The sequence below is a fragment of the Montipora capricornis genome, chromosome 7, assembly GCF_036669925.1.
Source record: "Montipora capricornis isolate CH-2021 chromosome 7, ASM3666992v2, whole genome shotgun sequence".
Classification (NCBI taxonomy): Eukaryota; Metazoa; Cnidaria; class Anthozoa; order Scleractinia; family Acroporidae; genus Montipora; species Montipora capricornis.
Window position 1 is genome coordinate 16,993,090 of NC_090889.1, and position 15,000 is coordinate 17,008,089.

General features: G+C 39.7%; 3 protein-coding genes and 2 pseudogenes across 3 annotated transcripts; 3 read left to right on the forward strand and 2 right to left on the reverse strand.

Annotated features, from left to right (window-relative positions):
* Positions 1 to 2,499: 2,499 nt before the first annotated feature.
* LOC138055227 (uncharacterized) lies at positions 2,500 to 3,892 on the forward strand (annotated as a pseudogene).
* Positions 3,893 to 5,200: 1,308 nt separating this feature from the next.
* LOC138055228 (uncharacterized) lies at positions 5,201 to 6,708 on the reverse strand. The gene has a single exon (XM_068901200.1). It carries the CDS (start codon positions 6,496 to 6,498, stop codon positions 5,659 to 5,661), a length of 840 nt encoding a protein of 279 aa, XP_068757301.1. The 5' UTR covers positions 6,499 to 6,708; the 3' UTR covers positions 5,201 to 5,658.
* Positions 6,709 to 7,625: 917 nt separating this feature from the next.
* On the forward strand, positions 7,626 to 8,372 carry LOC138055722 (uncharacterized). The gene has a single exon (XM_068901603.1). The coding sequence runs from the start codon at positions 7,626 to 7,628 to the stop codon at positions 8,370 to 8,372; it is 747 nt and encodes a 248-aa protein (XP_068757704.1).
* Positions 8,373 to 11,455: 3,083 nt separating this feature from the next.
* On the reverse strand, positions 11,456 to 13,911 carry LOC138055230 (uncharacterized). The gene has a single exon (XM_068901201.1). It carries the CDS (start codon positions 13,823 to 13,825, stop codon positions 12,986 to 12,988), a length of 840 nt encoding a protein of 279 aa, XP_068757302.1. The 5' UTR covers positions 13,826 to 13,911; the 3' UTR covers positions 11,456 to 12,985.
* LOC138055229 (uncharacterized) overlaps positions 13,877 to 15,000 on the forward strand; it is a 2,929-nt pseudogene continuing 1,805 nt past the window's right edge.

The following is a 15,000-nucleotide window of genomic DNA, read 5'->3' on the forward strand; positions in this document are numbered from 1 at the left end:
TATGACCTAAAAGAAGTCCATGATCCAATAGTTGGGCAGAAGAAGAAACGAATCGTCGAAAAGAAAAATAATTGCATTGTGGTGAAAAAGTCAGAGGTCTCTCAGCTTGTGAATTCCGCGTACCACGAAACTAAAGGTGAAGGCGCAAAAATACTAAACAGACAAATGTCTCATACCTACTGTGGGTTATCACGTCGAATTAACCAACGCAATCTAAATTCAGTGAAACAGCAACAAAAAGTGAGACCCCTTTTTTTATAATAAGGCGCCTCTCCGACCAATCAAAGCGTCGAAAATACATGAAAGGCATCAAGTGAATATTGTTAGTTTGGGTAGCTTGCCAGGCAATATAGCTGATGACACATATATAAGTACACAATGTCTGTTATTGACATTTTTAGTTTGATTTCTCAAACGCAAGGAAAAGACGAGCGCTCACACAGAACGTGGAACAAAGGAGAAATTAAGGTTTGATTTGATAAACAACGGCGGCGATCTAAACTGGGTGGAGTACCTTCAACATTACCAACAACTATACAATGAATCCCCCCTCCGCCATGGTTCTCTCGGATTCCTCAGTCCATTTGGAATGTACTTTGGTAGAAAGCCGAATAGGATTCGGAATAAACTGTTTCTTGGGGGAAAGAAAAAATGTGAAGTTCTGGAAGAAAATAACGGCAGTTTTGAAACGGGTGAGAGCAAGAGAGAAGAACTAATGGACCTAGAAATCGAACGAGATGCTATCAGGCAGGAAGCTCTGGATGCTTCTAATGAGGCTGCACAGTATATGGTAAACCGGGAGTTAAGGCGAAATCCACCTTCACTCTATTACAAAGGAGAAACTGTTTTGATTCGCATTCCCATTTCAAAAAAATAGTCAAGGGAACAAAGAAATGCCTAAAGAACACTTGTGAAGGAGTTATCATTGAGGCAAATCACACCGTGCACAAGTATTTGATCAGTTACAAAGACCCAGAGACACGGAAAAGCAAAACGAATTGGTTTAAAGTAGATGATGTTACTTCAGTCACGAAAGAGAAAGAAAATGAGAGACAACAAAAAGCAAAGAGTTACAATGGTAAACGAACTGCCAGATTCAGAAATCACAAAGAGTCCATAGATTAACCAGCCAAGCGAAGGACAAGCAACGCCAGTTTGTTAGAAGCCAGCATAAATCAATTCTTTCCCATGAAAAGCTTAATGGCGATACCATTACTTTGTGTTTTGAATTTTTGACGAATACTGAGGACATTAATGAAGAAAACTGGGGAGTTGCAACGTCCTACTTTTATCCTTCGTTGTCCCAGATGTGGAAGAAAATTCGAGTTCTACACACAAGGTGTATTTAAGAGCGGTGGAGCATTGCAGGTCTACGCAAATGATAGCGTTTTCTGTAATAGTTGTTTACTGGACGACTTTTAGTCAAGGACTTGGGAAAAAACAAGACTGCAGTATTGCATGTTGAACCAAAGCTTATAGGCTAAAACATTGCGTTCTAGTTATAAATGGTACGATTGTTTCTAACCGGGCCCGGGTGGAGTTCTTTTCTCCTCGTCAAAGAGATCAGTGGCCCGTTTTCCGAAAGTCCCTAAACATTTCACATGTCACAATTCCCTCTTTATCTCAAGAAGGGAGAAAGTATAAGTGTTTCACAATCTGCGTTCAGTTATCTCGAAAAAACATGCTAAAAGTCATCGGGACTTCTCCCCTGGTCACAATCGGTTTAGAATTGCGTCCAAACTATAATGAGGCGGAAACTTGTTGCTAGCCATGCATGATTTAAAGTGATTTTAATAAAAATAAGTGCTCTTCACATTAATTCTCAATCCAGACCATTCCGCCCTCCATGCCACCATTCCTTACCTTTTTTTCGGGATCATTTGCGGTCCAACATGGGTATCATTTGCGTTCCGGGATCATTTGCGGTTCAATATGGGGATCATTTGCGGAACAGTTTGGGGATCATTTGCGGTTCTGGGATCATTTGCGGTCCCGGGATCATTTGCGGACCCGTACAGGTCGTCTTGGAAATAACGACGTTTTTTTCGTTTTTCCAAAGTATTGGAGGAAAATTTGGATGCAAATGGTAATTAAATTTCTGAGAAGTCTAAACGAAGGACATTAACGGTTTCTTGACTTTCAAAAAAGTTGAAATTATTGAAAAAGCTGATAGTTGATTCGGCCTTCCGCCTCATCAACTATCACCTCATAGAAATCTCGAGCTCATAATCTAATTGTTAATTATTACTATGACAGCTTATAATAATCGGGTGTATTGCTTGGGGGGGGGGGGGGGGGTAGTTTTAATCTAGTATCCTATTCATTTAATTTCATTACATGCTTATATTGGCTGATGAATTGTCCGTGAATAAACAAAGATTATGTAAGTGTAGACCGTTTATCATCTTTCAAAGTGCTACGCCTGCCGGTTGTGTTACTGATCGAGGCTGATGTGCAGACGTATTTACGGACCGGTGAAGGATTCGATCGTGTTCTGGCATGGCTTCCTGTTTGATTATCTCGGGAAGAATTGCCTTTGTTCTCTATGCTCTTCAGACTTATTCGCTGATATCGTATCCTGCTGAGTACGGTACCGCTGAGTACAAAAGCACTGATGGAGAAAGTCCTCCGTTTTCTTCCTGCTCTGTTGCTATGGTTTTGGATTCTATGTAACGATAAGAACCTTTCAGTGGTTATTCACTGTTTGTCTAGTTTACATCTGCATTGGATTAGTACCGTTGACGATAGGAACTATTTTTGGCTGGAGCGACCAAATCGAGAACAAGCTCGATCACGGTCAGAAGTTCTTTGGTCCAAGTATTTTGAAGATAACTCTTTGCCCATCTCCGTTACTTCTGCTGCTTCTCTTCTTATTACAGAAAGCAGATATTGATTTTGTCCCCGCAAATAGCACTAGATCTCTTTGATGGAGTGGAAATGTTGGAGGTTATTTTGGAAGAAAATGTGGTCTCTCACAACATTCCAAGAAGCTTCGAAGAAGCCATCATTGTCTTCGTCTGCTTCAGCTTTCTTCTTTCTCCGCTGCAGCTTGTGGAAGTAAGGACAGATTACTATGGCAATTGGACATATGACATGTGTACATCAATATCGCGAAAAACGATTCAGATTCTCGCTGTAAACGGAGTTTTTCTAGGTCTTCGTTTGGCTCTATTCTTAATATATGGCAAAGATGCGTCCATCTTTATCGCCAAAAATGCCATAATAATTCTCCTTAGCCTGTTTGAGATTTGTTCTACTTTAAAATGTTGCGGTTGTTCTTAAAAGCCTGATATTTTTCCAAGAACATAAAGACTATTCTATGTTGTTAATTCGCGAACAACGAATAAATCGCTGTTAAGCGATATAGGTTTGCAAAAGGAGAAGGACTACCGCGGCAACGAGGCCAACGAAAGTGTACAAGTGGATCGATACAAAAATCATACAACGCTATTTACAAGAGCTGACGGAAGTTGGATAAAACACTCCCCTAAAGTTTCACTGTATCGGTCAGCACTTTCTTCGTCTTGGTATTTTCTTAACAAATGTAGTTTTCCTTAGTATAATATTTGATTCATTTGATGTTAATCGCTCATTATCAAGGTTTAATTTGCTTTAGCTAAAATAATCCGTATGTAGTGCGGGGCTTTCTGACCTAAAGGCAGTCCTCAGATCGATTACAGGCACCGTGATGATTGCACCGTTAGCCGACGGAATGCACCAAATAACTTCAATGTAACAATGTAAGAACAGTGTATGATTTACCATCAATGAGTGTATCGCTTCTGATTCCTTCCCTAAAAGGAATAACTTAATTACTCCAAAACAAATCGGTTCATCCAAAAAAAAACCTGATACTTAAAGGGGCTGTGTTCACTTCGCGTAGTTTACCCGTCTCTAAGCGTTAACTCGCCACGCAAAGCTTAACGTTAACTCAGAAATTACTTCTACAAAACACAGATCAAAGCTTCTTGACAGAAAAGTGTCTGTTGAGCACTTTAATCTTCTTTAATTTTGACCATCCCTTCCTCCTTTTGTATTAAATTTGCTGTTTGATTCAAGGCTTTCTTAAACGTCTGAAGTAGATATTCACTTTTCGCTTGACTTGTGATTTTGTTGCCAATCCCAGTCGCTGACTTTGGCTAAATTTCGAGACACAGCCCGTTAAGATGCTGCGCCCTAGCAAAACGCATTAGTCGACAAGTTTGGAACCAGATTGAGGGAGATTGTAACCTATGTACTATATTTATTTTTACAATCATTTCCCTAATTTATTTTTATTTAATGCGGCTCAATCTCAAATGTTTCAAGTCAAAACAGTGAGCCTGTGAGTGTACATGATTTACAGGGCTGGTTTTAGAAATCGATTCAAGGTTTTAGAAATCGATTTAAGTGGAACAAAACTTATGTAACGACCAAATTCTTCATAAAAATGTCAAATCTCAAATCCCTTTTGCAGAAGGTAAATGATATTGGAACAGCTCTGCAATATCGATTTAAGAATGCCGTGCCAGACTTTTATTCTGGTGTAAAACGAATTTAAGACTTCTTACGAGGGTAATGATTCCGAGAAACATGTAATTCTAAGAAAATGGTAATGCTACGAAAAGGGAAACCCCCATAAATGGACAATGCATTCTCTATTTTCACATTCCTCATAATACACTTTGTTAGCCCCCCAAATTTTTCATAAACCATTGTTTTCAAATGCTTAAATGCTTTTGGGAAGATGCTGTGTCCAAAGAGCATTTGAAAACAATGGTTTATGCAAAATTTGGGGGACAAGCAAAGTGTATTATGGGGAATGCATGAATCACGTACTGGTTGAGACATTCATACACTAGAAAACGTTGGGGTAACGATTCCGAGAGACATGTCCTTCTACAGATGTCTATGGCATTACGTAAGAAAAGGGAAATCCCCTACATTGGTAAAGAAAAGTCTACTCTTTAATTCCCAACATGGTGCAGCATGGGTCTGTTCAACGATAACGAAAAACCCGGCTCTCTGAGAAAAAATGGGCTCTGAGCGAGAGTCAATTTTTTAATGGATTTTCAGTGGCAATTGAGGGAATGTTAGGATAATGGTCGATAATTACTCCGCCACGAGGCCCACTGAGCCTAAACCGACACTTTTTCCAAGAAAACATCAACCTCAAGCAAATATGAAGTCATTAACATAAAAGATGTCAGATGAAATTACGTTAAGTTTTTAGACACCTTTATCTCAGTAAACAGCGACTGAGTTCAGTTTTCTGGAAGCTAATAACAAATATATCCTCAAAACAATTATTATCCAATAATTTGTTATTAATCCAAAAAACTAGTTTTTTTTTTCATTTTCAATGAGGTTTAAAGACCACTTTGTATCTGTATATTCTTAGCAAATTGTTTGGACTTGATGTATTTTTTTAGGCTCGCCTTAGTCTGCTTAGTTCGTGCTACACTATGATTATGAAGGAAAACCATGCACCTCATGACTATGAAACTGATAACACAGACTACTTTGAAATATCTAAAGAAACAACATGAATCGTCAGATAATGGAAAGATCCAAGCAAAATTTCAACATTGTTCACGTATCAAGCAATGATGCATGTGTGACTGAAATATGTCTTGGGTTCAATTGCAAGACAACCCCATTTCCTTGCTATTGTCTCCATCAATTCGAGGAAGACTGCGAAGCGTCCTTCCTGATCCAGTACATTTCAAGGCATGAAAGAAAAATAGCGATCCCATTCTTTGCCATAAAGATGGACTCGTCTTTCTTGTATTCGATCAAGACAACCAGGCGAATAAAAAAAAACGGGGAATTGACAAACACGATTTGCATGACATTGCGTATTATTGCTGTGCGATCGCGTCGTGTGTGTTTCCCCTCCTCAAGTTTGTTTTCTGCCAACTGAAAGAGAGACAGTAAAAAGCTGAAGCATGCTACAGCGACCATCGCTATAGCGAATCCTTTTGAAATGGTCGAGGGATTGTCTTCTCTTTCGTCTAACGCAATATCGAGCATCTCAACTGTATCAAAGAGGTCGATGGTAATCTGCAAAGACAGTCGTATTACAAGTGCACTGTACTCCTTGTGTTCACCCAAATCCGAAGCCGTGTTTACTAGGAGAAGGAATAGCAGTGGCGTTAAACACAGCATTACTTTTAAAACATTGGGACCAAGCAGGTTCTTCGTGTCGAGATCATCGCCGACAACGACAACAGCAAAAATGGTAGCGATCATTGGAATCAAGGCGATCACAACGTACAAAAGCCACGTGAAGAACATTCTGACAAGTTCTGCTTGCGTAAGAAGGCAATGGATCCAATAAAATAGTGCTGGAGCGTATAACAGAAACACAGGAATCCAGCGTGCATCTTCTTTGTACCATGCTGGATATGCTGTAAGAAAACCACACTGAATCATCAAGAGCGCAAAAAATATGAAACGTCCTATATGGATGAGTTGAACTGACTTGATCTTGCTCTTCAACACTGATAAACAAGCCATTTCAAGGAGAACGTTCAGGTCTAACTCAGGCGTTTAATAAAATCCTGATTTCACCTTTTTCTTCAATAGCTATATACGGTGGTGGCGAAACGTGCCTGACTTAAGTAGTGCAGATTCCATTTTTAGGGTCTTTCCAAGAAACCAGACTACGTCACTGGCTATTATGCAGATTCCATGGCAACTGTCAGGAGAAAAATATGGCTCGTACCCCATTCACTCAAACAAGACATGTTTAATTAACTTAGGTGGGACAAAATGAAAACCAGTCACAGAAAAATGTAGGACCAGCTTTTATATGAGATTCAGGTGAGTTTCAATACACTAAATTTTTAGTCGACAAAAATCAGTATCATGTCAAACCAGCGAAGCATCAAACCATGTCTGATTGACCGCCTAGTTGCCATGTGAACCTCAACTTGTTTTGCACCATTTTACACTTTCTTAAATTTGTTCCAGTTATCTGACGGAATTGACGACTAAGGGGATCATAATTGGTATCATCAAGTCTTGTTTATGTATCTGTATTAGTAGTGAAACAGCAATGTTATGCATCGACTGTGGGACCGCTATCGAGATTCGTCTTGTTTTTTCCGGTTTCGGTGCTTTGATAAATAGATTCAAGAAATGCTGACATATTCACTGTACAGCTGTATTAGTCGCCAATTTATGGGAATCCCCGTTTTCGGCATGCCTGCAACGTCTGTTCTTGGAATAATGACACGTTTCTCGGAATCGTAACCTTAAGGTCGCCCCTCGTCTGTTACAGCCAAAAGTTTAAGTCGTAAAAGCCGAAATTAAGTCAAGGACTATCTACCTCCTTCGATGTGGCTCAAAAGAGACTTAAGATGTGTTGATCTTGAGCACAGCATCGGTGAAGGGACTTTCCCATGTTTTGATTATGAATGACGCAAATTCAGTTATTTTCACTTAGGGAAAACTCCAGATCAAAACTTTCAAGTTATGTGGCGACATCCCATTGGCTAATAGTGTAATCGTAAGTCGACTGGCCTTTTTTTTTTTCACAAAGCAATTTCGTCTTCAGCGTTCCATCTACCTTGAGCAACGAAAATCTGATAATGTTTTCAATTTTCATTTGGGGAGGACGCTTGGCGTTTTTTGTCCTCATCATGGCTCAGGGCTTTTTGCTTGCTTCCTATCCAGCAATTTACCTTAATTTCAATTGTTATTTGACAAGGTTATCATACATTCCCTCAATCATATGGTGGTTCTGCCTCATCCTGTTCAATCAGGCAAAACTTCGCAGACTGTTTTATATCTGGGGCTTATATGTCCTAGGTTTGGTTGTAAGCACTGTCGTCGTGTTTGGAACTGTCGAAGACAGTCTTGACAAAGACAGGTTCTTGGGGCCAAACGTTTTAAAGATGACATTTTGCATCACGCCGCTTCTTTTGTTATTGCTGCTGAACACCGCAAATGATGCTGAAGACTTCAAGGATGTTGTTTCCATGTTTTGTTTCCAGATGGTGGTAGATCTCTTCGATGCCGTCGAAATGCTCGACATCGTGTTGGATGAATATGTACACAACTATGGCATTCCAAAACAATTTGGCGCGGTGATGATCATTGTTGCATGTATCAGCTTTCTCCTTTCGCCCTGGAAAATGGCCCAACACGACTTTAAAAGCGGTAAGCCGAGGCGACTTACAGCAAAGTGGCGTTACATCGTTGAAATGGCTTTCGTAAATTTCTTATTTCTTGTCGTTCGTTTGGTGATCATGTTCAAATACGAAAAGGACGAATCCATTTTCGTCGCAAAGAATAGCATCGCCATCATACTGGGAATAATACAACTCCGAAACCTCGAGCTGAAAGAGTACTCAAGCGTGTCGACGTGTGACTCTGATGACGACTAGCAAGAACCCCTCCCCCTCCAGCAAAGTTGAAAACTGTTTCAATCAAATGTATCGCAGCTCAAGCACCAGAAAAGAACCAGTGCGTTCAAACAAAAGCCATTTAGCACCCTTAATATACTTAACGCATTGTTGACTTGGTCACGCGTTTCATGACGTTACATCTAGAAGCGGCCCGGTTCTTCAAGCCGATTAACGCTAATCTCAGATTAAAAATTGACCAAGGAGTTTATTTCTCTACTCCCAAATGCTGTTCAACGCTGATATTCACCAAACCTTACATTAGAAGAAGTCAATCTTGAAAAACAAAAATAAGCAAAAGAAGCTTTCACCAAAAAGTTTACGCTAATCCTGGATTAATTTGAACACCCGTGCCTTGGATTCTCAAATGGGCCAATGACCTTCAATATCGCAAAGTAGTGAACTATATATTATCGTTGAATTTCGCGATTAATCTTTCTTATTCACAAAACGGGATTGGTACGAACGGTTTCAAAGTAAAGGTAGAAAATGGACACTTCATGTTGTATGATACTGTTGTAGTCAAAACCAAAACTTGGGGAATTTCACGTTGTTTTATGGAGTACGGCAAAGAAATGCACTTAAATGCGTCACGGCACCGCAAGTGCAGCATGAATATTTTTGTTTTTCCGACCAATGATGTTATTAGGGAGTTTAAGCAAAGACGACGGCTACGGCAACGAAAACGTCATTCCAAAATATAACTTTGCGCAATCGCAAGATTTCGCGATTATTCCGTCTTGTTCACGTTGTACAATACGGGCGAACTATCCTGTGACAAGATGGGTACAAACGGTTTTAAGGTAAACATAGAAAATGAATGGTTCATTGTAATATGTTCATGTTGTCGTCAAAACCTAAAATTTGAAGATTTCACGTTGTTGTTTTGTCGAGTACGGCAAAGAAATGCACGGAAATTCGTACTACACGTGCAGCACGAGTATTTCTACATATTTAACCATAAATATTAACGCTTTGTGGCGTTGTCGTTGCCGTAGCCGTTGCTTAATTAAACTCCCTAATAAAGGTAGAGGTGCCAAAGAAAGAAATCTGAGTGTACACATTATTTCCTCCGGCCATAGTTAATAGACAGGAATGGTTTAGAAGCTCGGAAAACATCAGAGGAACCGACAAAAATGCCAAGATTTAGGTTGGAAAGTCCATGACCGTGCACAATCTTTTGTTTTGCGCTCATAACCTATGCATGAATTACGTAACCAACACTTTTCTATTGGTTAGTTCCTCAGTACAGAGTAAACAACTATTGTATTTTGTGCACGGTCAAGGCCAAAAAAGAGAACAAAAACCTACAACAAAGAAATTTGTCCGGTTTCATAACCATTCCCTTCTATTAACTATGCCCCGGCTAAATAGCGTGCGAACGCAGACGTATTTCCAGCGGTCGTTTCTGCGTTAACAGGCTACCGGTTAATTGTACACAAAAATTTGGTTTTATCAACGGAGTTGATAATGTAAATTGGCCACCGTACAGAGATTCTAAAAGCTGACGTTTCGAGCGTTAGCCCTTCGTCAGAGCGAATCGAGGGATTATGGGTTACGTGTAGTTTTTATAGTAGAGTAGGAGCTACGCTATTGGTGGTAACATGGCAACGTGAAAAATAGGAATATATTAGTTAAATGAAAAGCGTTCGTTAATACCGTGAGGATTAAGGGTGCCGATTTGAAAGATGAATTTTTGTTCCAGATTCTTGCGGCTTTCCGTGGTACCTAGATGTAGGGAAAGGCCGCAGATAGCCATGTGTTTTTTGGAGTGGTTAGGCAGATTAAAATGGCAATCATTTAACTAATATATTCCTATTTTTCACGTTGCCATGTTACCACCAATAGCGTAGCTCCTACTCTACTATAAAAACTACACGTAACCCATAATCCCTCGATTCGCTCTGACGAAGGGCTAACGCTCGAAACGTCAGCTTTTAGAATCTCTGTACGGTGGCCAATTTACATTATCAACTCCGTTGATAAAACCAAATTTTTGTGTACTACTTCCCCACCGACGCAGCACCACAGTTTCTTTAGAAACTACCCCTTCATTTACCGGTTAATTGTCCTTCTTGGGTAGAGGGAGGTAATTTCCCTCTTATTTAATGCAGTTCAATCTCAAATGTTTCAAGTCAAAACAGTGAGCATGTGACATGATTTACAGGGCTGGTTTTAGAAATCGATTCAAGGTTTTAGAAATCGATTCAAGTTATGTAACGACCAAATTCTCCATAAAAATGTCAAATCTCAAATCCCTTTTGCAGAAGGTAAAAGATATTGGAACAGCTCTCCAAAATCGATTTAAGAATGCCGTACCAGACTTTTATTCTGGTTTAAAACGAATTTAAGACTTCTTACGAGGGTAATGATTCCGAGAAACATGTAATTCTAAGAAAATGGTACTCCAAGAAAAGGGAAACCCCCATAAATGGACAACGGCCGCTGCATTCTCAATTTTCAAATTCCCCACAATACACTTTGTTTGCCCCCCACATTTTGCATAAACCATTGTTTTCAAATGCTTAAATTGTTTTGGGAATATTCTGTGTCCAAAGAGCATTTGAAAACGATGGTTTCTGCAAAATTGGGGGGGGGGGGGGGAGGGGCCAACAAAGTGTATTATGAGGAATGTATGAATCACGTACTGGTTGAAACATTCATACACTAGAAAACGCTGGGGTTACGATTCCGAGAAACATGTCCTTCTACAGATATCTTTGGCATTACGTAAGAAAAGGGAAAATCCCCTACATTGGTAAAGAATATTCTACTCTTGAATTCCCGAGATGGTGCGGCATGGTCTGCTCAACGATAACGGAAAACCCGGCTCTCTGAGAAAAAATGGAGAGAGATGATCGCATTACATTTCCCTTTTATATGCCGGCTCTGATGGAGAGTCAATTTTTTAATAGATTTTCAGTGGCAATTGAGGGAATGTTAGGATAATGGTCGATAATTACTCCGCTACGAGGTCCACTGAGCCTAAACCGACGCTTTTTCCTAGAAAACATCAACCTCACGCTAATATGAAGTACACATAAAAGATGTCAGATGAAATCACGTTAAGTTTTTAGACACCTTTATCTCCGTAAACAGCGACTGAATTCAGTTTTCTTGAAGCTAATAACAAATATACCCTCAAAAGAATTATTATCCAATATTTTTTTACTAATCCAAAATACTAGTTTTTTTCGTTTTCGATGAGGTTTAAAGACCACTTTGTATCTGTATAGATCGTTTTCACTGTCACGCAATAAAAAAATAAATCGAAAACCATCCAGTGGAAAAAGTCAAGAATTCGTGATGTTGTAGAAGATAAATGAAGAAGACACTTCTTCAAGTTTTAGGCCTGTGCGTTTCCCCAAACTTCAGATATTCGTCGAAATGTTTCGCAGAAAATTTACAGAGCCCAGTATGAAAACGCCATGTTGGTGCACATCTGTGGTGCACCAATATGGCGGCCTTAAAATAGTGTCAACATCTGTTACTTACTTTGGCTATCTAGGCGAGTGATCATCTGTACTGAACAAACAGCTATTTACCTAAGCACTTTTCCTAATGCTTTAAATTCTAAAAGGCTCAAAACCATGAGATAAATATATATTTCTCAAAAAACTCGATCGTCGCCTCGTGTCACGCACCGCTATAACTCAGAAATTCAAAATCCTCTGGTTTCCAAACGAAGCACGCTATTGAGCTTTAAAATTGCAAATGGATACAAATTTACCCCCTCTTATGCCTGATGAGGATAAAAACTTTCGTGGCTCTTTAGTTTTGGATTTTCGAAAATGATGACGTCACGTGAAAACGATCATATTCTTAGCAAATAGGCCTTATCACGGTTTTCGACGCCATCTTGACGGGTAGGCAAAGCGGTCAGAAATTACAGTGTTTGTATGGGAATCCGATTGCAAATAACTTCTTCCAAAATTGAATTTATCAAAATTTCTGAATCGCAACGTTAAAATACAAGGTAGAAGATTGTATTCACCAAGTTTGAAGGATGTAGCTTGGCTAGAAGACGCTCAGTTAATTTTTTGAATTTTCCACATATTTGTCTGTAAATTTGGCGGGGCAGACAAAAGACTAGACGCAGTTCGCGGGAAAAAAAATTAAAGACAAATGTATGGAAAATTAAAAGAAATTAGCTCAGCGACCTATAGGAAAGCTACATCCTTCAAACTTGCTGAATACAATCTTCTACCTTGTATTTTAACGTTGCGATTCAGAAATTTTGAAAAATTCAATTTTGGATTGAAAAATTCAATTTGGGTATCGGATTCCCATACAAACACTGTAATTTCTGACAGCTTTGCCTACCCGTCAAGATGGCGTCGAAAACCGTGATAAGGCCTAACCTGATATATTTTTTTAGGCTCCCCTTAGTCAGGAAAGCCATGCACCTCATGACTATGAAACTGATAAAACGGACTACTTTGAAATATCTAAAGAAACAATATGAATCGTCAGATAATGGCAAGATCCAAGCAAAATTTCAACATTGTTCACGTATCAAGCAATGATGCATGTCTGACTGAAATATGTCTTGGGTTCAATTGCAAGACAACCCCATTTCCTTGCTATTGTCTCCATCAATTCGAGGAAGACTGCGAAGCATCCTTCCTGATCCAGTAAATTTCAAGGCATGAAAGAAAAATAGCGATCCCATTCTTTGCCATAAAGATGGCCTCTTCTTTGTTGTATCCGATGAAGACAACCAGGCGAATAACAAAAAACGGGGAATTGACAAACACGATTTGCATGACATTGCGTATTATTGCTGTGCGATCGCGTCGTGTGTGTTTTCCCTTCTCAAGTTTGTTTTCGGCCAACTGAAAGAGAGACAGTAAAAAGCTGAAGCATGCTACAGCGACCATCGCTATAGTGAATCCTTTTGGAATGGGCCTGGGATTGTCTTCTCTTTCGTCTAACGCAATATCGAGCATCTCAACTGCATCAAAGAGGTCGATGGTAATCTGCAAAGACAGTCGTATTACAAGTGCACTGTACTCCTCGTGTTCACCCGTATCCGAAGCCGTGTTTACTAGGAGAAGGAATAGCAGTGGCGTTAAAGACAGCGTTATTTTTAAAATATTGGGACCAAGCAGGTTCTTCGTGTCGAGATCATCGCCGACAAATACAACAGCAAAAATGGTAGCGATGATTGGAATTAAGGCGATCACAACGTACAAAAACCACGTGTACAACATTCTGACAAGTTCTGCTTGCGTAAGAAGGCAACGGATCCAATAAGATAGTGCTGGAGCGTATAACAGAAACAAAGGAATCCAGCGTGCATCTCGTTTGTACCATGCTGGATATGCTGTAAGAAAACCGCACTGAGTCACCAGCATCGCAAAAAATATGAAACGTCCGATATGGATGAGTTGAACTGACTTGATCTTGCTCTTCAACACTGATAAACAAGCCATTTCAAGGAAAACGTTCCGGTCTAACTCAGGCGTTTAATATAATACTGATTTCACCTTTTTCTTGAATTGTATTTTTTTACGCATCCCACAATGCTTCGCGCCTTGGGGGGTAAAGAAAAGTTTTTCATTTGGTTTCGTGTTACAGCGCTGCGTATGAACATGGGGAAAAATGATTTCTGTTGTGCCCCTGGTTGTTCTAATACTAGAAAAACGAGAGGAGATTTGCAGTTTTATCGTATTCCAAAGGATATTAACCGAAGAAAGGTTTGGTTGAAGAGAATCCGTAGAAAAAACTTCTCGCCGACTGACAACACACGGCTCTGCTCCGTGCATTTCTTTGGAGGTCAGAAATCTGATGAAATTGACAGTGTATCCTACAATCCTTCTATTTTTAAACACAGCCATGTGAAACCAAAGCTTACAAGGTCAACAAAAAACAGCTTAACGGCGACCAGAGTGTCAAATGCATACCCACATGTCCGAAGGAAAAGTCCAAAACCGGTAAGGAGTACTTTGTGTTTTGACGAGGGGACGTTTCATTTTACATTCCTTGTGTGAAATAATCGGGCCCAATACATTCTGAACGGTTTTCTTTCTGTTGTTTCGTTTTCGTTTAGCATGCGGAAAATGCAAAAGGGCGTCCCAAACCAGAGGTTTGTACTCCAGAAAATCATAAAGTGTGGAGTCAGTGTTTACCAGCAGACCATCCCTTAAAGGAGCATGATTATTGCAAGGGCCAGATAGATTTGCAGTCAATGAATATGGAACAATCCGTAGTCAATGAACTGCTAGAAGAGAGAATGAGACACTGGAGAGGTAGTGAAATGTGTTCAAAGGATCCTTACCCAAAGAAAGCAGCTAGAATAGCCAAGGTGACTCCAGACGAGGAACTATTCATGGTTCTTGTACGATTAAGGGTAGGACTGACCGTAACTGACTTGTCATTAAGGTTTGGAATAAGCGAGTCTAGTGTCAGCAAGATCTTTACCTCATGGATTAATCTGCTGTTCTTTCATTTAAAAGATTTGTGTGAAATGCCAGAGAGTGAAATGGATGGAAGCAGTTTTCCAAATTCCCATGCTTGAAAGTAATCATTGATTGTACAGAAATTTTTACTCAAAAGCCTTCGTGCCCACAAGCAAACAAAGAAATCTACTCCAATTACAAAGGTCACA

Excerpts from the sequence above, each read along its gene's own strand:
- LOC138055722 (XM_068901603.1), top strand. The coding sequence starts at position 7,626 with ATGGCTCAGGGCTTTTTGCTTGCTTCCTATCCAGCAATTTACCTTAAT.
- LOC138055228 (XM_068901200.1), bottom strand. The coding sequence starts at position 6,498 with ATGGCTTGTTTATCAGTGTTGAAGAGCAAGATCAAGTCAGTTCAACTC.
- LOC138055230 (XM_068901201.1), bottom strand. The coding sequence starts at position 13,825 with ATGGCTTGTTTATCAGTGTTGAAGAGCAAGATCAAGTCAGTTCAACTC.